This window comes from Populus nigra, chromosome 3, assembly GCF_951802175.1.
Source record: "Populus nigra chromosome 3, ddPopNigr1.1, whole genome shotgun sequence".
Taxonomy (NCBI): Eukaryota; Viridiplantae; Streptophyta; class Magnoliopsida; order Malpighiales; family Salicaceae; genus Populus; species Populus nigra.
Window position 1 is genome coordinate 14,970,597 of NC_084854.1, and position 21,686 is coordinate 14,992,282.

General features: G+C 32.3%; 3 protein-coding genes across 6 annotated transcripts; 2 read left to right on the plus strand and 1 right to left on the minus strand.

The window, feature by feature from the left end:
- The first annotated feature begins 321 nt into the window (after nt 1-321).
- On the plus strand, nt 322-1,230 carry LOC133688441 (auxin-binding protein ABP20). Its single transcript, XM_062107924.1, has one exon. It carries the CDS (start codon nt 382-384, stop codon nt 1,009-1,011), a length of 630 nt encoding a protein of 209 aa, XP_061963908.1. The 5' UTR covers nt 322-381; the 3' UTR covers nt 1,012-1,230.
- Nucleotides 1,231-9,181: 7,951 nt separating this feature from the next.
- On the plus strand, nt 9,182-12,151 carry LOC133688895 (MOB kinase activator-like 1A). 4 transcript variants are annotated; one of them, XM_062108537.1, is made up of 8 exons: nt 9,182-9,430; nt 9,538-9,580; nt 9,886-9,934; nt 10,020-10,128; nt 10,501-10,594; nt 11,270-11,403; nt 11,491-11,654; nt 11,875-12,151. In XM_062108537.1, the coding sequence occupies exons 2-8, from the start codon at nt 9,555-9,557 to the stop codon at nt 11,944-11,946; spliced, it is 648 nt and encodes a 215-aa protein (XP_061964521.1). In that variant the 5' UTR covers nt 9,182-9,430; nt 9,538-9,554; the 3' UTR covers nt 11,947-12,151. The 4 variants fall into 4 exon arrangements, with proteins under 4 accessions (XP_061964521.1, XP_061964520.1, XP_061964522.1 ...); XM_062108536.1 differs by having other exon boundaries at nt 9,182-9,399; XM_062108538.1 differs by lacking the exon at nt 9,538-9,580 and having other exon boundaries at nt 9,184-9,399.
- Nucleotides 12,152-15,869: 3,718 nt separating this feature from the next.
- LOC133689797 (O-fucosyltransferase 35) lies at nt 15,870-21,336 on the minus strand. The gene is made up of 9 exons (XM_062109846.1): nt 20,293-21,336; nt 19,406-19,534; nt 19,197-19,269; nt 19,000-19,070; nt 18,823-18,911; nt 18,240-18,372; nt 17,686-17,918; nt 16,539-17,015; nt 15,870-16,418 (listed from the first exon to the last, which is right to left on the minus strand). Exons 1-9 carry the CDS (start codon nt 20,797-20,799, stop codon nt 16,217-16,219), a joined length of 1,914 nt encoding a protein of 637 aa, XP_061965830.1. The 5' UTR covers nt 20,800-21,336; the 3' UTR covers nt 15,870-16,216.
- Between the last annotated feature and the right edge of the window lie 350 nt (nt 21,337-21,686).

Sequence of the window (21,686 nt, forward strand, 5' to 3'; positions counted from 1 at the left end):
TTAGTTGATATTCAGAAAAAGAAAAAAAAATCGAAGTTGAGAATTGTTCAAATGTATTTAATTACACAATGAATGATCATTTTCAACAACAGAATTCCCTAAGATTTTTTCGTTCTGGTCCTGCAGTTCCGAATCCAAACAAAAAGAGTATCCGTGTCTTGCTCCAAGATTATTATCACAAAATCACATGCGCAACAGCTAGAAATCTGTCGTTTCAGTACGTGCAAAGCAAGCATAACCATGCACGTGAAGTCCTGTATGGGCATGCCCTTGAAAATGAAACTCCAAATTAAAATTCACACCATTCTCTCCTATATAATTGTATCCGAGGTCTTAACTAGCTGCTTGTACCCTAAAATAGAGCCTTCATTCCTTGAGAAGATGATTCTCCCTATCTTCCTCGTCTTTTCTCTCCTCTCCTCAACCTCAAATGCTGCCTTGCAGGACTTTTGCGTTGCAGACCTCACAGGTCCAGACACTCCTACAGGCTTCGTTTGCAAGAAGCCGGCAGCGGTAACCGTGGATGATTTTGTTTTCTCGGGCCTAGGTGTTGGTGGCAACACCTCAAACATCATCAAAGCCGCTGTGACACCAGCATTTGCTGACAAATTCGCAGGTGTAAATGGCCTTGGAATTTCCATGGCTCGTTTGGACTTGGCAGTAGGTGGAGTTGTTCCAATGCACACACACCCAGGAGGCTCAGAAGTTCTAATCGTCGTCTCTGGGTCAATCTGTGCTGGGTTCATTTCCTCAGACAATAAAGTTTACCTTAAGTCTCTTAAGAAGGGAGACATAATGGCTTTCCCTCGAGGTTTACTGCACTTCCAGATAAATGCAGGTGGGGCTCCTGCACTAGCATTTGTTAGCTTCAGTAGTGAAAGACCAGGTCTCCAGATTCTAGACTTTGCTCTCTTTGCAAACGATTTGCCTTCTGAAATTATAGAGACGACAACATTCCTCGATGACGCTCAGGTTAAGAAACTTAAGGGTGTTCTTGGAGGCACTGGTTAAACACTGGGTCGAGCTCTCTCTTCCAAGAAAAACGACTTAATTAAACATCGATCTAGATAGATGTACTTCCTCGTTCATGCTAGCTGTTGCTCTCTTTTAATTTGCTTTTCCATGAAAGGGTCTCTATGACAAGATTCTCCTAGTCCGTTTTAGTGTTTTTTGTACTTGATTCTCCATGTTGAATTATTCTCTAATAATTTAACTGGAAAATTCGACAAACATGCCTTCGTTATTTGTCTCGTTTTCCAACTACGCTAGATGAATAAATTACTGCATGTTTTTCTCATCTATATGATTCGAAAAAGTTCAGGCTGTCCTGAAATATATATAGCAGTAATACGATAGGGGCACGTAACCCACGCAGAAGCTATATATTAAGTAAAGAAATCAATGGGGAGGGGTCAGCTTTTCAGATACTGTGTGCTTCTTTCTAGACAGTGAGCTATGATTTCCTTTACGGCTAGTGATCTTAAAGTTAGGGTGAATCCCTCCTCCTCCTCCTCCTCCTCCTCCTGAACCGCTCAACATTGGCCAATTGCATGGTATACTTGAATGAATCTTACAAATGTTCCATTTCAGAAATCTTGATTGAAACTTGGTTATAGTTAAATGTGATAACCTCATCAACAACTTGGTGAATGTATGGTTCAAACTTTTTGAGGGCGCCCGTCCGTGCATGGCCTGAGCCAAAACTTTGTTCCATCACTATCACTACCTACAAATAATAATCTGTTTACTGAACCTGCAACATATAAGCTACAAGCCCATATATATATCATCGATAACGTGATACTCTTACCATCAAATGGACCCTTAGCTTGATCTCCTGTATTAATGAAAAATCCACAACAAGCTACAAAAGTTGTTTTTTTGGGTTAAAATTTGAATTTTTTATTTATATTTTTTATATTTTTAGATTATTTTAATATGCTGGTATCAAAAAAAAATTTTTATAATAAAAAATATTATTTTAATGTATTTTCAAGTAAAAAATACTTTAAAAAATAAATATTACCATACTTTTAAACACCCCTGAAAAGCTGAACAAACACCAAACTGTTAGTTTGATAAGCCCTCAAATTAAGAGTTTAACCATCTTCTATCATGTTCATGGATTCCCATGAGAGCATTGAGCTTGAGAAAAAGCATAATTAATGTGTGTTTTGTAATGTGATGTATGTTTTTTAATTAAAAATATATAAAAATAATGTTTTTATTATATTTTTTTTAATTTTTACATCTGAACATCATAAAAGAAAACATCTAACAAAAAAATTTAATATTTATTAAAATAAAAAACAATTGAAAAACATAAAAACAACCACTCCTGACACTTATTTGTCTTAAGATTGAAATTGAACTTTTGGGCTATGGGCTAACGTGTGGGCTTTGGAGTAATGTATCGGCCCAGGAGTTTTTGGACCAGCCCCAATTGGATAAATCTTAGTAAGAAAATTAAGTGGTGGATTAAAAAGGGAATTCGATCCATCTCATTTCACTCTATCACCAAAAAGTTTGAAAAAGGATGGGGTTCATCCCGCCTTGCATCGGAGCCAGTAATTTAGGTCAAATATTATTTATATTTGATTTAATCTTGATTAAATCGAATTAAAATCTGATCTCATCAGATTAATTTGAATGAATTACTAGGGGAGCTATAGTATAGTGATCATCATTGTGTTTAGGGTGAAGGAAAAACCCCTCATTGTCTTAAAAATCGGTTGACTTTTGATGGCCAAATCCAAACTATCGAAGCCTAGGCTGGAAGCATGAAGGTGATGAACGATTTAACAGCATATAGTATATCTCTAGATAGGTGATTTCTAGGGTCGGGTTAAAAAAATTTTAATGTAAAAAAAAAAATTAAAAGATAATAATTAACTTATAAAACTCGCGATCTTAGACATAAGATCATAATAATCTCATGAAACCCCAATCATAATAAAATATTCAATTCTAATCAACTAAATATCAAAAGAAAAAAAAATTCAATCTAAAAAAAAATCTAAAAATATCATGTAGCGAGCATAACAAGTTTACATTTCTTTTTAAAAAAACTAAATTTAACAAAAAACGACAAATAAAAAGACCTAAGATAACTCAAGTTATTTTTAAAATTAGTGAAAAATCCTATAGAAAGCAAATAAAAAAAATAGAGCATAATTTCTAATTAAATCAAATGCTAAATGGTAAAATTGAAAAAAAAAAAGCTCAAAAAAAGGGGGGGGAAATGAACCACAAGAAGCTCCTAAACTTGGGGTAATCTTCAAAATTCATAATCTCTTAAATCGTAGAACTGAACTCAATCAAGAAGCTAAATTTAATATTGAAAAATGAAATTAAAAAAAAGTATCAATTTAAAAAAAATTGCCAATGCAAAAAAAAATAGCAATAAAAAATAGAGGATGAAATCGTATAAACAATGAATTTTAAAAATTATCTCCAATCAAATAAATAACAATAAAAAAATAGGAATCATATTATATATATATATATATATATATATATAATGAAATTCAAAACAAATATTAATTCCATAAAATAATTCAAAAAAAAATATCAATCAAAAAAAATCTAAAGAACAAGGATTAAATTTGACAGATTAAAAAAATTAAAGGAGTATAAAATTGAAAATATATTTTAAATCTATAAATTTATTCGAATAAAAAAATATCAATTAAAAGACCAAGAAACAAATCTGAAAAAAAAAACAAATTGAAAGGATGCTGCGAAATTTTGGATGCTCAAGCTCGGATATTAAGGTTAGAAAAAAGAAGAAAGCAAAAGAAAAGCAAATCAGTGCCAAACTGAACAGAATTACATCACACGCGCTTTCCGAGAAGGTAGGCCTCGTCATGAGTAATCAAAAAACACTAAGAAAGATTGTTTTTTCTCGCCGTAAATGGCTTGCTGGCGTGTTTCACACATGTGCCAACAATTTTTTTTTCTATCATATTTGTTAAAATACATAATTTCCCTAAAGAACAAATGATAATCACAAAAAAAAAAAAAATGGAAGTATGCAAGGAAATTCTTATTTTAAAGGTAATAAAGTCATTTCATTGTGCTATAAGAAGTAATATATAAAAAAAAAACCTCTAGACCAGAGTTAAATAATATTTTTACTTTTGAAATAATTAAACAATTTTATTGTGCAAGAAAATTTTAAAAGACCAAGCCTAAGTTGATCAACATCCTAAGATTATTAACCGCTTAATACAATACTCCTCTCTCATAGTTTTTGTAAATAGTATGCTTGTCTCGTGTTAAAAAATACTTTATGGTTTTTCTAAAATAGATGGAATTTCTATTGTAGCATGTGAGTGAAAATATTGTTCACCGGTACAATATTTTTATGGTTTTGCCCTAGCCATCAAAAAACTTAAAACCGGCAATTGAAGGCATTTAGATCATTTCACAATATCTGTTAGTTATTACCAAATTGATTAGGGATAAATAAGTTTTTTTTTGCATTTTAATACTCTTGGGAGAAAAAAATTAAATTGACCAAAATAACAACGTGCGGTGTGTCCTAGCAGCTAAAATCCCTCTTTTTTCATATCATTGAAAGTGTTGTTGTGTCCTTTTTTTTTGGAGGCAGTGCATGTCAATGGTGGTTAGGCAATTTGTCACTTATAAGCCCCCCCTTTAGTCTTTATTATTTTTATTTTTATTTTTTTATTGGTCTTTTTGTAAAAGTTTTATTTATTTTCAATTTTATTTTTCAATCCAAATTTATATATATTATTTTTATCAATTTGGTCCTTATTCTTTTAATTTTTTTTCTCTTTTGTTAAAGCTATTCTCTTTTCAATTTCATTCTTTAATCAATAATTTATTTTTATATTTATATCATTCTTGATTCTCATTCTTTTAATATTTTTTTGGATCCTTTTGCTAAATTGATTCTTTTTTTCAATTTCGCTCTTCAATCAAATATACAATTTATTTTGTATTTTAGTTTCAATCCTCATTGTTTTATTTGTTGTTTTTCTTTTTTTTTAATTCTTTTGTATAATTGAAATTACTTTTTCAATTTCATCATTTTATAATTAATTGATTGAAAATTGGGTTTCATGATTTTTTCAGATAGAGTGTTTCGAGTCTAATGACTTAGGTTATATGTTTGAAAAGTTAATGCAAGCTGATATTTTTTTTATATATAAATAACAGGCTTTGTGATTTTTTTTTTATATAAGATTACTCTGATCTCATGATCTGGGTCACGGGTTTAGCGGGATAGCTCAAGTTCTCTCATCCTTGATTACCGGGGTTACAGGTTTGTCATGCTAACTCGAGGTGATTATGACAAAAAATTTTAGGTCCTTTTTTACCTATTTCATACTTCTGTATTTATCGGGCTAGGAATTAAGCCACATCATTTGTCTCCTTTTAAAAAAATATTTTTTTCTCAGGTTATCACGATCATTTTTTAAAATGATTTGGTCCATCTGCGGTTATTTTTTATTTTTTATTTTTTATCATCTAATTAAAATAAAGCCAACTTATTTGACTGAGTCAAGTCTATAAAGGTTTTTCTTCCCTTTTTAAAATGCATTTGCAACACCTTAACATCATTTTACATTAAAAAAATAGTATGGCCCCACGGTGTAGCTCAGGTCAACACCTAGTAATATCTATTTTGTTATAATCTTCTTGAGTTTTGAGATATTTTAAACTTCCTAATCTATTTTTTCAAAATTATTGTTATTGCTTTGTTAACTCCTTTAAATGTGTATTGTAACATATATCCTTTTTTTTTATGGCTCTTATACCAAGTTTATTATTGAATCAAGATATAAGAAGAGATAGACTAAACCCCTATACAAGATAGAAACAAATTTTATTTGGATTTTTACCAAAAAAAAAGACTTAAAAGAAAACTTGTACTGTTCCGACAATGTTTCTTCCACAAATAATTTGGATGAGTGATATATTTCTTTGAATTTGATTTTTTGAAAAGATATCAACAAGGAAAAATAATTAGAAATTATTAAAAAAAACATGTGAATGGTTGAAATGCATTAAAAACATGTCTTTTGAATCTCTTGCTCTTTTTGGATTTTGGGAGAATATTTTGAAAAAAATGATCAAATCAGTTTATGACAGTTACCTTCTCTTTGCAATACTTACAGTACAAAGTCTTGTAAAAGGATTTGTGTACTAAGCTTATAAAGAAAAGCTGGTGTTTATAAAAAACATTTGAAAAACCACTTAAATCTAAAAGACTGTGTTGGGGGATTTTTGGAATCTTGGTCAAATTAAGAGGTGACTCGACCTTGAAACAATTTAAACCAATTAAATGAAAGGACTAGCTCAAGGTCCACACAAATAAGAAGGGATCATCTTAGGATTCATCTGATAATGAAATGAATGATCATCAGGGATCAATCTTAATGAAAGGAAAAGGGATTATCTTGAGATCCACGAAATGAAAGGAAAAAGAGACCATCTAGGGATCCATCTTTGGATGTATAGGTCTCTTTTTATTCCTCCTTCCTAAAACAATTTAATTCTACCAAATAATAGCATAGTCAGTAAACTCAATAGCATGAAGTTTCACTTTATTTACTTCAAAGTAATGGTGACAATAAAGGTCAACTCCATTTTTTTGCACTCTAAATAAGCTTTTGAATTGATTTTTCCTTAAAAAACCAGAATCTTCATTTTAATACTACTCAAATCTCTATCCAAACCATTCTAAAATCTCCTATGGCTGAATTGCTCAAGTGGTCAAATTTCTCTAGGCCTTTGGTTTTTATGTGGCCAAAACCTACCACTATGGTTATCATTAAAATCTTTGGCCTCTTCATTAGTATTTTTTACTATAGATTCTTTTAGAGATGAATTAGCTCATCTTGTAGACATTTTTCCTTCCAAAATTATATGATCTGGCCCATCTCGAAAACTAGCCACTTTGGTTCTTAAACTATCCATCTCACTTATTACCTTGACAAACCTTGTATTCCTTAAATCCAATTGTTGTTATATGGCCAAATAACCTCATTCAAGATTATTTTTATCTTTTGGTAGTGATGATTCACTCTTAGTTGTTATTATCAAAAGTTGAAAATTAAGCTGGTATATATATATATATATATATATATATATATACTAACTCATGTGTGTGTATTCACATACCGCCTCACGTACTTACACTCAATAGATGTTATTTTTCTTGTGTTTCATATAAATTTTTGACTTTTCACTTTAATATACTCACATTCACCTTTCACCACTCAATTCTTAAGATTTCAGTTATTTAAGGAACTACTTCACAAAAAATTAAAGATTAATATATTAACAATAAAATCAAATAATGTAAAAAATCAAGAAGCAATAAATACTAAAAACTATTAATACAAAATTACAAATACAAAAACACGAGTATCAATACAAATTCATGTGAGATATGAATGACATGAAAAAAAAAGACTGAAAATTAAGAAACTAATGAAATAAGATTAAATAATTCAAAATAATAATAGAACCTTCAATTTTTTATTTTTTATTTTTTTATATATGGTGGTTGAAACTAAAAAAAGACATTGATGCAAAAACTACTTTTTTTTAAGAAAATCTAAAATATCCCAAATTAAGATTTATCTCCAAAAAACCTTAAAAATCAAGATTTTTCTTAGATATAAAACAAGTGACCAAACTCTATGTGTTTCTAAATCAAGATTTGCGGCAAACCATAAAAATTTATTTCCTTTGCCTTTTTGTTAAATTTTTATTGGCTTTTAATTTCATCCTTCAATTAAAGTTCTTTGTTTTTGCTTTTTCAATTTCAGTCATCATTCTTGTAATTTCTTATTTCGTTCTTATTCCTTTTACAAAAATTTTGTTTATTTTCAATTTAGTCCTTCAATTAAAATTCCTTATTTTTTTCATTTTAATCCTTATTCTTTTGATTCTTAATTTATTTCCTTGGCCTTTTTGTTAAGTTTTATTGGCTTTCAATTTCATCATTCAATCAAAGTTTATGTTGTTTTTTTTTTTTAATTTTACCCTAATTCTTTTGATTTGTTTTTTTCTTGTATTAAAACTATTTTTCAATTCAATTTAACCCTCCAATCAAAAAAAATTGTTTGCCCTCTAATTATTATTTTTATTTTCATCCTTATTCTTTTAATTAAGATTTTTTTTAGATCTTTTTTTGTAATTGATTTTTTTTCCTGATTTTATCTTTCAACATTTGATTTGTTAGGGATCCAAATTCATATTTTTTCTATTTGTAGCGCTTCCGATCTAATGACTCGGATCACGAGTTTAAAAAGTTAATGTCGTTCAACATCTTCTTCTTTTTTTCTTTTTTTCTTTTACAATCTTATCATTCTACATTAGCTTTTTTTTTAATATTGATTTTGTGATTATCTTCTATTTCTTTTCTACAGGTTTATATCAGTATCATGACTTAAATCACGGGTTATGCATGTCTTTTTTGGATAGAAGTTTTTTTTTAATTGTTTTATTTTTGTTTGATTTTTGAAGATATTATTCTAATTCATCTATATTTTTTAATTTATACAAATAAACTTTATTTTTTAAAATAAAAATATTTGTTTTTAAATAATATTTCTTATATGTTCAATCTCGCGTAATATTTTTTTAGGTTGCGAGTTTATTCAATTAGTTTCATTTGTGTTTCTATTTCTATTATTTTTTATTGATTTAAATAAATAAATAAATAAATTTAGTAAATATAATATAATAAATATCTCATTTTATATGGTTGAATATCTTAATTTATATTTATTTTTTATTTTTTATTATTAATAATTTTATTTCATTTATTTTCATAAATGAGCAAGGTGGCATCCAGGCAGTTAAGAAAACCATTGTATTGTCACAAGACAACTATCATTCAACGAATGATGATGGATGGATGGAGTCGCCAACCTGAATCAGTCTTCTCCATTTGATGACGTTGATAAAAATGATGATGATGATAATAATAATAATAATAATAATAATCCATTACAAGTTACAACTACAGATATACAGCCGTCTTTAATCCTGAAACGCGAGCACCAGCAAAGCTTGACCCAATCCATAATGACAAAATCTAGACAGCTAGATGCTTGTCATTTTCTGGTCCCACCCTTCTATTTCTCTTCTCTTTTATATTTCTAGACCAAAGATTTTTTTATGTTTTTTTCTTCGACTTTCATTAAATAACTCTTTATTATTCTTTCCGATTTCATTGAAAATCAAACCACCTTAAATATCGTTGGATTATCCTGAGTCAAGAGCTGTGATCAATCCTATGGAAATTCTTTTTTCTTTTTGTAGATCAGCCAGGTATGCGGGTTGGCAAATGAAAAAGAAAAGAGTAGGTGAGCCTCAGCCTTGGCAATTTGGCTTGACAGAGTAGAAACAAAGACGGTGAGAGATTACTCATTCCATGTATTTGCCAGTCAGTCGTTACTTAACATATGAATATATGTCTCTGTCTTTGTTTCTATACTTGCAACAATCACCTTAATTTCTTTCCCCTGCCTTGCATTTTGTATTGTGTGGTAGGAAAACAAATTCATACTATGAGTCTTTTTGGTCTTGGCAGCAGGTATTTCTTTCCTTTTCCTCTTGTGGGGCACTGGATTCTTAATCCATTAGTGTTTATCTCTCATTCCCATTTCCAATCTCTCTTATTATTACGATTATCTTTAAATGTTCTCATGTTCTGTGTAATGGCTAGTGATGAATTGATGATCAATGAAATGAATGGTTCTTTTCTGTCACCATTGTTGAAACTAGATATTTTAGGAATTGCTAATCATCTTTTCGTTTTTATTTATGTTTTATTGTTAAATTTGGGATTTGATCTTTCTTTCTTTTCTTTTTGTTGGAATCGGCTTACGTTAACTGAAGAAACCAGAAGACATTTCGGCCCAAGAAGAATGCTCCTTCAGGAAGTAAGGTTAGTGGCCTCTCTCATTCTCTCTTCATGTTATTATGCGTATAGTTAAATGAATGGATGGATGTAACTGTTATTCGAATTGCAGGGTGCTCAACTTCAAAGGCATATTGATGCTACTTTGGGTAGTGGGAACCTTAGGGAAGCTGTGCGATTGCCTCCTGGAGAAGATATCAACGAGTGGCTCGCTGTGAATAGTAAGAAACTCCGCACATTGTAGAATTTATTTAATTCTGTGAAACTATATTTCTAGACAAATTCATATAGTTAAATAATTATTTTTTTTGGGTGTCTCTTCTCTGGAGATTTCGATACTGTACAAATTTCTGAAAGATTCATGTAGGAACACGATGGCTTTGAAATTGAAAATTAATTGCTTTCAACTGATTGTAATTCTCTTAATACGTGCCATAGTTCTCTACTCCTTTTATTCCTACATTTTGTACTTAAGAATGCAAATGATTTATAGGAGTTGAGAAGTAAATATCTGTGGTTTGTTGTAAAGGAAAATGATTTTTTGAGCTTCCGCAGTTTTATTTGATCTTTTCATTTATATTCTTTTTCTACAGCCGTGGATTTCTTCAATCAAGTGAATATTTTATATGGCACTCTTACTGAATTCTGCACGGCAGCCAACTGTCCAACGATGACAGCAGGACCAAAGTATCATTCTCAATCCCTAAATCAAGTTCTGTCTGTAGTTTTTGTTGTAGAAAGTTAATGCAAAAATGATTTGCTAAATTGCCGTAATCTTTGTATATTTCTACCTCTGTTTCCCTCTTTATGGTTTGGCTAGGAGAGAATATATGTGCATGCATGACTGTGTCTATCACTGCATTTGTGTGCATGCTTTGGGGAGGAGTGGAAATTGCGTTTGGTTTTGCTTTTTCTTTTTTGCTCAAATGATCCTTGTGTTTATTGTGCCAGATGCGTCATGTCTGTGCTAAAGTTTTCTCATGCTACGAGGATATAACATTTGAAAAGATGTAACAGATCAGATCTCTACATTGATTAATTTGTTGAGGACTGGCTAGTTGAAATCCTGCTCCAGTCACTCGAAAAATGTGGAATGTAATTTATAAAAGATGCAAATATTCAGTGCCACTCATCAAATTGTTAGTCTGTAGAATTTTCAGCAATTTGCTATGGTAAGAAATTTTAGCCTGGTCAATTTCCCTGTACAGTAATTGGGAATATATGCTAAAAGTTTTACTCTGCCTTCTCATTTGAATGGCCAGAGATTCTTCATAGCTAAAATTGCAGTTTTGTGGTTTAGTTTTTTGTCCTTTTTCCATGTTTTTATGAAGTTAAGTGCTCACCTATTTTTTTTGCGCTTAGATACGAGTATAGATGGGCTGATGGAGTTACCATTAAGAAGCCAATTGAGGTGTCTGCTCCAAAATATGTCGAATATCTAATGGACTGGATTGAGGCTCAGCTTGATGATGAGTTGATTTTCCCTCAAAAGTTGGGTTAGTGGAGTTTCTTCATTGGTTATTTTCATCTAGCTATTTTATGCTGCAAGTGAATCTTTGTACTTAACTCTAATGTGCTCACAGGGGCGCCATTTCCTCCAAATTTCCAAGATGTTGTCAAGACAATCTTTAAGCGATTATTCCGAGTATACGCCCACATCTATCACTCACATTTTCAGAAGATTGTGAGCTTGAAGGAAGAAGCTCATCTAAATACTTGCTTCAAGCATTTTGTTCTCTTTACATGGGTGAGCTTTTTTCTTTCTTTCTCTCTTCCTTTCTTCCAAGATTATGTCATTTCACTTGCATGCCAGATTCTTTTCGTGTATATTATGCGTGCCTAATGATTTACCATCAGAAATCACAAGGATCTCTAATCCCTTTTTTGCTTAAATCATTTCCAATAAACGAATCCTTATCATGCTTTGTAGTTGAATCATTAATGTTGTGGACTGTGCCATGATGCAGGAATTTCGCTTGATAGACAAAGGGGAGCTTGCACCTCTATACGACCTTGTTGAATCTATTCTGAAGCTATAGTGCCTTGTGGATCTCTTGTCAATTTTTGCTTCTAGTTTGACTGTTTTGGATATAAATTTTTCTCTGTGAGATTCTGTCAGCCCATTAGATTTTTTGTGGAATTAAATGCTTCGTGTAAGCGTCCTTTCTCTCACTCTTTTGCTGGTCTGTTGATTAATTCTTGTGAATCAAAGGATAAATAATGAATTGAACGCGTAATTCAAGAGATTTTGTTGCAGTTTCGATAATCCTACAGAAGACCACATTCCTTTTTCTTTAATCACAACTAGGGATTCCCAGAAGTTGTTCATATAACAAGTTAAACTGATCTTCTTAGAAAAATCTAAACCTAATAAAACTCTTAGACCTATTTTGAAAAGGAGTTCTAGATTAACTAGAAAATAAACAAAATTAAAAAATAAACAGCATTTTCCAGACATGATCCAATCGATCATAGCCATCTCTCCAACAACAGTATTATAACTAGCACTTTTTTAAATGGGTACAAGATCAAGTACATGCTGGGACATTATATACACAATTTCAAATGGTGTTTTTCCTGTTGCCTTATTTTTAGCACTGTTATATAAGAATTTTTCTTTTAAAAGTGTAACATCCCATTGTTTTGGATTTTTCATCACAGATACTACATATCAAATTGCCTACTATCTGATTCAACAAGTTTGTTTATCTATTTGTTTGCAGATATGTTGTGCTACTGAAATTCAAAGATAAATCATACATCTTCCATAATTTTCACCAAAAATAACTAAGGAACACGCTAACTCGATCAAAAGTAATAGTTTTTGATACCTCATACAAGTGAACAACCTCTTAGAAAAAACAAAAAAAAAATCGATCAATTACATAAACATCATTGGACCATTTTTTTTAGAGCATGTCAATTACATCAAATCAAATATATAGAATCTATTTCCTTTTATGTATGAGGTAATCCAAATATAAAATTCATAGACAAGTCCTCTTATGTGTATTTTCAGGAATAGGCAAATGCAAGGAAAAGTATTTTCCCTTTGAAAGTTTGGCAAACATGGCATTTTGATGTACCACAAACTTACCAATATTTTATTTTAATTTAGGTCAATAATACATTTAACTACCACCATCAATAGTCTTCTTTCGCACTAAATGATCAACCAAACTTTCTTTGTATAAATCTTAAATAACTTTCTTTTACAATGAAAAATAATGAGTGCAAAGCTTATTATTTTTTATCAATAATCCATCATGAATATGCAAATCACCAACAAATTGGTTTTGACACTTTTCTCACGACTCACTAAAATCCTCATCATGCTTATACAAGTCTATCAAGAACTTGAATCCGGTAATCTCTCTTCTCCAGATAATTAATAAAGTTTTCTTTTTACTCAAAGTATCAACAACTTTATTTTGAATTCCTACTTTATATATTATTTTCATTGGAAATCATTACTAGTACTCACTCATCTCGTATAAATATCATTATTGATTCGCTTATGCTATATACAAATCTTAGTGCCTGATGATTAGTATACAACACAAATTCCTTCCTAATAAAATAATGCTTCCACTTCTTCAAGGTCCTAAAAATAGCATAGAACTCATTGTTATAAATTGACCGCTTCAATCTAGCATCACTTAATTTTTTATTAAAGAATGTTACAGATGTTTTTTCTTAGGATAATACACCATTAATGCTTATAAGCACGCATTACACTCAACCTCAAATAGCATGATGAAATTTAAAAGTGTTAAAATTGAAGCAATGCTTAAATTTTTTTTAATCAAAGCAAAGCTTTTTTCTGTCTTATCTCCATAATCAAACTTCTCTTTTTTAATGCATTCAGCAATTGATGAAACAATAATATTGAAGATTTGTATAAATCATTTATAAAAAATAGTCGATTCATAGAAATTACACACCTCACTAACTATTTTAAATTTTAGCCAATTTCTAATGGCCTTAACCTTATCCATCAACATGTATGCTAGTTGCACTAACAATAAACATTAGAATTATACCTTTTCATTATAACTTATTCTCCAACAAAACTTTCAGCACCTTCTTTAGATGTTTCAAATGGTTAATTTTAGAACAATTACAAATCAAAATATCATTGGAATAAATTATCACATATCTATTGATAAAGGGATATAGAGACATGATTTGTCAATTATATCAAAATGCTCACCATGTTAGACAATATGAAAGGCCTAACCATCCACTGGTACAACCTCTAATTTGTATTGATAATTTTCATCCATTCATCTCATAATTGACTCTGAATATGATGGTATCCACTTCACAAGTAAATCTTTGTATAGATTATGCTTTATCGTGTCATCCAAATAAAATATTATAAATTTATAACCTACTTATAAGAAATGTTTACGATATTTGAATCGTCTTTCCTTTGTTGGAAGTATTTCATTTACTCGTCTCATTGTACGATCTTCAAGAAAGATCAAATTTGCTATTAATATTTCTTTCTGTTAACAACATCTCACCCATGTTATATTTCTTATTTTGCTTGTAACGCCCAATGATTTCATAAGCATTTATAATTAATTCTTACAATTTGGTAATCAAATTATCACCGTTTTACCGAAGTTTCAGTAAAGTTTCTTCTTCTTCTTTTTTGATGTCCCAAGTAGCGACATTAATCACCGAATATACATTAACCCTTCATAATCATCTTTTCATACGACATCTGTCATAACAATTTTCGATCCAATCATTCTAGATCGTAATTACTCATTGAGGTCTTTTTTTTTAATTTTTTTTCTACAATCTTATATTTATGCGGTGGTTTACATTGATAGTTTATATAGCATGTACATTCCAATCTTGTATTGGATTGCAAGCCTTAACCCCTTAGTAAACTTGCAATTTGTCCTTCCATCTCCTGTAAGTGATTGCGTTTTACCAACCTCTAAAACTCAACCTTATATTCATAAATATATCTATTGAACAGTCCTGATATTGTTGAAATAAATAGTGCTTGTAATAAGGAGTAACTTACCACCAAAAGCAGTTATGCCGACAGTGGCAAGAGCTTCTTCTTGCAACTCTTTATCATCCTTTCCCATGATGATGTAAGACGTTGTTGTCCTTCTCTTGCATGTATATTCATCTAGTGATTCCACCAAGAAAAAGCTCCTTTCTTTAGCCTATTTGGGATTAGTTTTATCATCCTTTTTTGTGATATTCATGCATTCCTTAATCTTGTTGCAAATATTTGACAACCCAATCGAGCAACTCTTTTATATCCAAATCGTCGTTGAAGTTAGGGATATTTACCCTAAATTGAAATTCATTCATTGACTCAAGCTAGTGTTGTCTCTCAAGTTATGATCTATCATAATTTACATCACCTTTGGAGCCTCCTTCAACTTCGACCTCACCAAACTTCTGGTTATAGTTTTCTATATGTGATTGCAAGAACAAATCTAGGTTTGGATAGTCCCGAGATAAGTCCTTAAATACATCTCTCTCCTCTTCATGATTCTTGTTTATGAATCTCCTAGCAAAAGCTAATTCAACGGCTCTGTTATGTCTGCTGACAACCATTACAATCGAACAAGCCCCTATGATTGGATTCTATGTGTTTCTCTTTAACCCTATGACCTCCACTCATGTTATAGATAAATTGTGAAATCAATAATAATAATTTCTTCAGGCTATTTAAATAAAACCTTAAACCAACATTCTTAAAAAAGAAACACTTGAACAAAATGAAAACTTAAAACACCTATTTATAATAGGAAAATAATTTTAAACTAACTAGAAAAAAAAAAAAAAAAAAAACAAGATTCAAAAACCAACAGCATCCCAAACATGATCGGTTTCATGCTCGAACTTCTTTGATTTCACCTTGTCTATCTAGTCCAAAAACAAATCCATTAACAATATACGAAAAAACCACCCTAACTAAATCATATCCAAACCACCAAGCACATTTCTGTATAAAAAAGAATGGTTACAAGTGTCTACAATTTTGTTGTCTCTTTGAGAAAAGTAGAAGATTATCGAAAACCTATCTGCAGTAACTGGTATATTCAAGATACAACAATTAGGACCTCATTGCATTGGCTCCGTCCTGCACATGGATTATACTTTGTACGAGCAAGGGCACTTTCCAGCTGACTAACTGAGTCGTCCCTCAATTTGGAGGATGAAGGTGGTTGCTATCAAGATAATATGCCAGGTATAATGGCAGCACACTTTTTTGCAAGCCATTGGGATCGCGTCACAACATTAATATAAGAAAATATGTCTATTCAGAGGCTATTTTTCTTGTGCTGTTTCACAAATACATCCAGGAAGGGGATTTGCAAAGAAACTTTCTTCCAGCTTTGGAAACTCTCCAGGCTCCCTTGCATATGGAACTCCAATTCGATCTTTGTGAAGCTTTTGCACTTTGGAACTGAATTTCTTCCAAGATATTTTTCCTTCATCCAACTCATCCACAAGCTTCACAAAATTCATCCTGCATCAACAGCATTCCCAATAATTAGATGCTATGAATGCAATCGATGAAAAATTAACTAAAAACAACCCAAATCTGACATGCTAGATTTAGCTGGAAGTGATTAGGTTTGAACATTACTTGTCTGGATTGATTGTTTTCTTAAACTCCTCAAACCGCCTATGACCTTGAACTGCCTTCGCCATATTCCCATCATAAGTGTAGACAAACACATCACTTTGAAGTGCAACAAGATAGTCTAGACCAGCCAACATGTTCTGATGATCCTTGAAGGGATTCAGCTCCTCTTCTGTGGAGAGAGTGGAGTGTGAGGACATGTTTGGGAAGTCATCTAAAAGGTATTTCATGCTTCCATTCCCATAAGCTTCACCAGCTACCAAGTAAATCCTAGAGCTGGATGGAAAACCCAATCCTTTGAGCAAAAGGGAAGTCTCCCTAGGGGTCAATGGGCAATTGCCAAGCAACCTTCTTTCTGTCCCATTTATTTCTTTCTCTTTCCAGTGGCTGACGTCATATCGCATCCTAAGTAGCTCTTCATCTTCTGCTGCTGTCAAATTATGGCTGCATCCTGTAAATGCAAGCATATCCTTTTCATACCTGCACTAAAAAAAGAGAATTATTATTTGATTATGGGTAGAAGATGCAAGTAGATTGACTTGAACAAACAATTTTTTATGACAGCGTAATTAATGCCCCAAGAAAAATGATTTTGCGAGTCAGTAGGTCCAGGTAATTGCATCAAGCTTAAGCACTAGTGCATAGCATATTGTTTTCTTTTCTGATTTTCTTAGAAAGGAAAAGGGTTGGGGTTCCCTATTCCATCTCTCTCTCCTGGGGAACCTTCCACCCTGTCTTTTTATCCCCGACAGGGGCATAGCTAGCTTCTTTTTGGTTAGTGCAGGGATGTCTATTCAAGGATTCGAAGCTTTATACATTTCCATTTCCAAGTTGGAGTCTTTAAAAAATTTTAATAAACCATAAAATAGCACACAAAAGGAAAGGTTAGGAGAAGTTCTGGCAGATCATTTTCAATGTTTAATCTGTTAGACTTGAAAATGATTGTGCAGAAACAAATGGCATCGATCAGCCCTTGTGCTTTATTATTTATGTCATTGACTTTTCCAACAAGAATATTATAGTAACAATTACCTTCCCAATTTATAGACAGAATTCTGGCAATTAAAATGGCATGGGACAAACAAAACAAGAATAATTACAACAATTCTAGTCTCAGTTTAGAAAAAGAGATTCAACAGTCAGAACTTACCTCAGATGGAGAGCAAGATAAGGGCTTCCATTTTCTCTCATTCTGCTGACCAAGGTGTTTCCAAGTTCTTCTATTGGTTTAGAATATTTCAGTGCCCTATAATTAGCACGGCATCTCAACTTTTGTATGGAATCTGAGAGACCATTGTTGGCAAGACGAGAATCGGTGTGAGTAAAATAGATTACTTTGTGCTGCTTCAACAATGGCAGGACCTCGGTTTTGTAATAATGAACCTGAGAGAAGATTTCAAATCAATTGTTATCAGATGTAGAGGGTGGTAGCAGTTGCTTGGAAGTGTGTTTTTCGCTTAGAAATGCATAAAAAATAATGATTTTTTTATTTTTAAAAAATTATTTTTTATACCAACACATCAAAACAACCCGAAAACATATAAAAAAAATTAAGCAAAAACAAATTCAAATTTTGACAAAAAACAGGTTGAACTGCCCAGCCAAACACACCCTAAGAGAAGGCAGCAACAACATTTGAGTCCATTCCCACAGACCAATAGTATTTCTCAGCAAAAATAATGAATTGATTAATAATATTGTCACCTTGGACCAAGATATCAGTGTTTTGTTGAATGGCTCAATTCCATCATAGGCAGGTGGCAACTTCTCCACAATATGGACATCATCCTTCAGCGTGTCAATGAAATGTTGCCAATTGAACAAATCCTTAAATCCACTGAAACAGTTGAGGAAATTAGTTAGCTCATGGATCATCCAAAAACAGTAGGGAGCCTCTATGCAATTTAAACAATATCTATTGTATCAAATGTCAAGAACATCAGAGAAAACCTTCTTAGCTAGGGCGATGAGGTTTCTTCCATGGAAAAATCACATGGAATTAGTAACTTGCTCTCATTACAAGCCCAAATTCAATAAGAAAAGAAAGAAACATGATTAAACAGCACTCTTACAAGCTCTGGTCCTACTCTTCAAATTCAATGTGCTTACATGCATCAGTCAAAGACATGCTCCCCTACTAGCAGAATATACTCTGGTAAATGTATCAGTTACCAATTCTGTATTTAGCACAATTCGTGGTATATTCCACAACTAAATTGGATGAAGAAAATAATTATTCATATCATATGTTATCAGTCCAAGTGAATTGCATGATTAGAGAACAAACCTATCATCAGCCCAGTAGGAGGTGTGATCAAGGGAGGGAAGGACAAGCGTTGCCTTCATAATTTTAGCTACAGCTACCATATCACAAATCTGCACACTAGAATTTTTTATGCATCAGCCCAAAGCTCATGTCAATCAAAATTAGCTAGAATAAATAACAAAAATACAAAAGCCAGACCCCAAATCTCATCTGATTTAAGCCACCATTAGCATTTATGAGAATATAACCATTTGTCCTTGCACCAAGCTCTGCCAAGCCAAGAGAAGATGAATTTGAGAAGAAAAAAATCCCACAAAGGCATCATGAGTGAAACACGTACACACATAAGGTAAAGAAGAGAGATATTGAAGTAATTAAGTGTTTCTTTATCATACTTTTGTGATTTCCGGGCTGGTCAATGCATTGGGTGAAATTTTCACTATTGGGCTTGGACCAGATACCTGAGAACTGAATGAAAAGCAGATTTCAGAAACACATAAAACCAGATTTAGGTTTTACTAATACTTCCCGCTCCCTAATTTAGGGAGAAATCAAATTGTGCGATATCAAGAACTAAAGTGCTCAGGATGAATTCAAGACTTACTTCAGCCTTCTTATTCAGTCTATCAACCACATCCGAGCCTACTTCTATTATCATTCTTTTCTGATCATTTTCTGATCCCATGTATAGGTAAGAGTCTTGTTCCTGTCGGGTGATGGAACCGAATACATCCTGATTGTAAATGCAGAATACTTTAGATGAGATAAAAGATGGTCAATACTTAATATGAGCAGAAGGAAGTGCAGGAGAACTAACACATGTGGATACTCAAACATATCATGAAATACCAATAGAAAAGTTAGGTAACAAGAAACAATCTAAACAAGACATCAAAAAGTAATCAAATAAAAAAACACTGTTCAGAGAGTTACCTTCCCTATTAGTTAATAGAGGCTGCAAATGGAAAGCCTGGACAACTGTACAGCCATAGCCATTCAGCATATTGGCCTTCAGTTTTCAGGAAGTCCTAAACCTAACAGACACTCATCTGACAGCAGGAGAATTAAGTCTGTAGAACTAGAGGCGAATTTCAGATTTTAGAAGACAGTTATCACACACATTTTTTAAACACATCAGGATGCCAAGTTTTAGTTTCATAAAAATTCTACAATGCAGCTTCAAGCTTGGTTGTGGAATCAATTGCCGGCACATTATCATCTAAATGTACACCCCAGGCTACCAATTATCTCCTTTTAGCTACAAAGAGATATCTTAGCAAAGTAGATGAAAACATTCTAAAAATAGTTCGGAATTAAACACTACCATACAAGTGTAGCCTATACATGTATTCTAGCAAAATATTTCTTATGCACACAAGGGCACGCAGCCTGACAACAATCTGAAAACACTCTACTTTAAGAGTGCAAAGATTAAGACTTGAAAAGGAACAAAACTTTAGAAAATTAAGTGTGGACAATCAAATGAAGTACCTGATTGGAGGCAGCTCTTTCAAGGGTAGATCCAAACCACCCATATAAGCAAATCTTAAAAACACCCAGAAACAAACAAAGCCCGCAAAAGAAAAAGAACATCCAGTGGCCAAGTTTCTTCCTTTCCTTGAACCCAAAATCCAAAATCACAGATCCAATACTACCTTTCTTATTTGTCAAAATCCTAACCACACCCCCATGAACTCTTTGGCTCAGATTCTGCCTGCTGTGACTTTCCCTTTCAAACCCATCAACGGTTTCAGATCTAGGAGAGTTTATGGGGAGATCAATCTCAAGATGGGGGCTAAGACTACTATTGTTACTGTTACCGTTACTAACGTTGTTGCTACCATTGTTGCTGCTGTTGGCGTTGCCGGCATTATTGTTGTTGCGCTTGAAAGAGTGAGCACGGCGAGTCATTGGACCTGAGAAACGAGGGCTGTTAACTCTTTGAGAAACGCCATCGCTTGCTGAGTTATGGTTATGGTGGTGAGAATGGTGAGCCATAAGAAAGAGATTTATGGATGACTAAGAATGATTGGGATTGGGATTTTATGATCACTGACGAACAAGAAAGACAGGAATTTTAATTTTTATCAAAGTAGCCTGAAACTGAGGGAGGTTGTAGGCTTGTAGCAGGAGACGGTGTGGTGTATCATAAGCTCTTTCTCTCAACTCTGAATTTATTGATCTGCTTCTGCCTTCTATATACTAATAATACAAAGCCAGCCATTAGACAGAGTATAAATCTTTTTTTGCTATGGTTTATTTTGTTTAATATCGTATTTGGGATTGCAATAATAATTTATTCTTAAAGTATTTTATATATATTTTTTAAAAATTATCTTCAATTTCAACGCATCAAAATAACTATGAACTATTAAATTAGTTATAAATTGTCTTAACTCTTAAGCTGTTATTTATACGGAGAAATTGAGCTTTTTTATATTTTATATAACCCGATGCTTAAGTTTGGCTCCTGTCTCAAGATCAATCTCTTATTAAAATCTACCTCTTCTTCTTCCTCCGAATACTAAAAACAATCGATCACTATTAAGTTATACATTAAAAAATATATATCTGAGAAGATAATCCAGACTTGGCTAGAATCCCTTGCAAAATAGTAGCATCGAAGGAGACGTAGTAGATTGACCAAAGAGAAGACTTTTCAACGATAGGGAGGAATCTATAAACATATATAATAAAAATGCTTTCCATTGCAGCATTGTGGTGTGTTTAGGTTGGAAAATGAGGGGCCACGAGGGATAGCAGGACGCCCCCGGTTGAAGACTTTGAAAACACGCTCGATTTGAACTTTAATGAGGCTACAAAATTCAAAGGCAGGTTTTTCGGTGATTGGATTATGGGTTATTCACATGTTTTAGTAAGATAAT

Coding starts and splice junctions, on each gene's coding strand:
- LOC133688441 (XM_062107924.1), top strand. CDS start 382: ATGATTCTCCCTATCTTCCTCGTCTTTTCTCTCCTCTCCTCAACCTCA.
- LOC133688895 (XM_062108535.1), top strand. CDS start 9,450: ATGAATATATGTCTCTGTCTTTGTTTCTATACTTGCAACAATCACCTT. Junction 10,595..11,269: donor ACGATGACAGCAGGACCAAA/GTATCATTCTCA, acceptor TTTTGCGCTTAG/ATACGAGTATAGATGGGCTG. Junction 11,655..11,874: donor ATTTTGTTCTCTTTACATGG/GTGAGCTTTTTT, acceptor GCCATGATGCAG/GAATTTCGCTTGATAGACAA.
- LOC133689797 (XM_062109846.1), bottom strand. CDS start 20,799: ATGGCTCACCATTCTCACCACCATAACCATAACTCAGCAAGCGATGGC. Junction 19,535..20,292: donor AAAGAGCTGCCTCCAATCAG/GTACTTCATTTG, acceptor ATTTACAATCAG/GATGTATTCGGTTCCATCAC. Junction 19,270..19,405: donor GACTGAATAAGAAGGCTGAA/GTAAGTCTTGAA, acceptor CTTTTCATTCAG/TTCTCAGGTATCTGGTCCAA.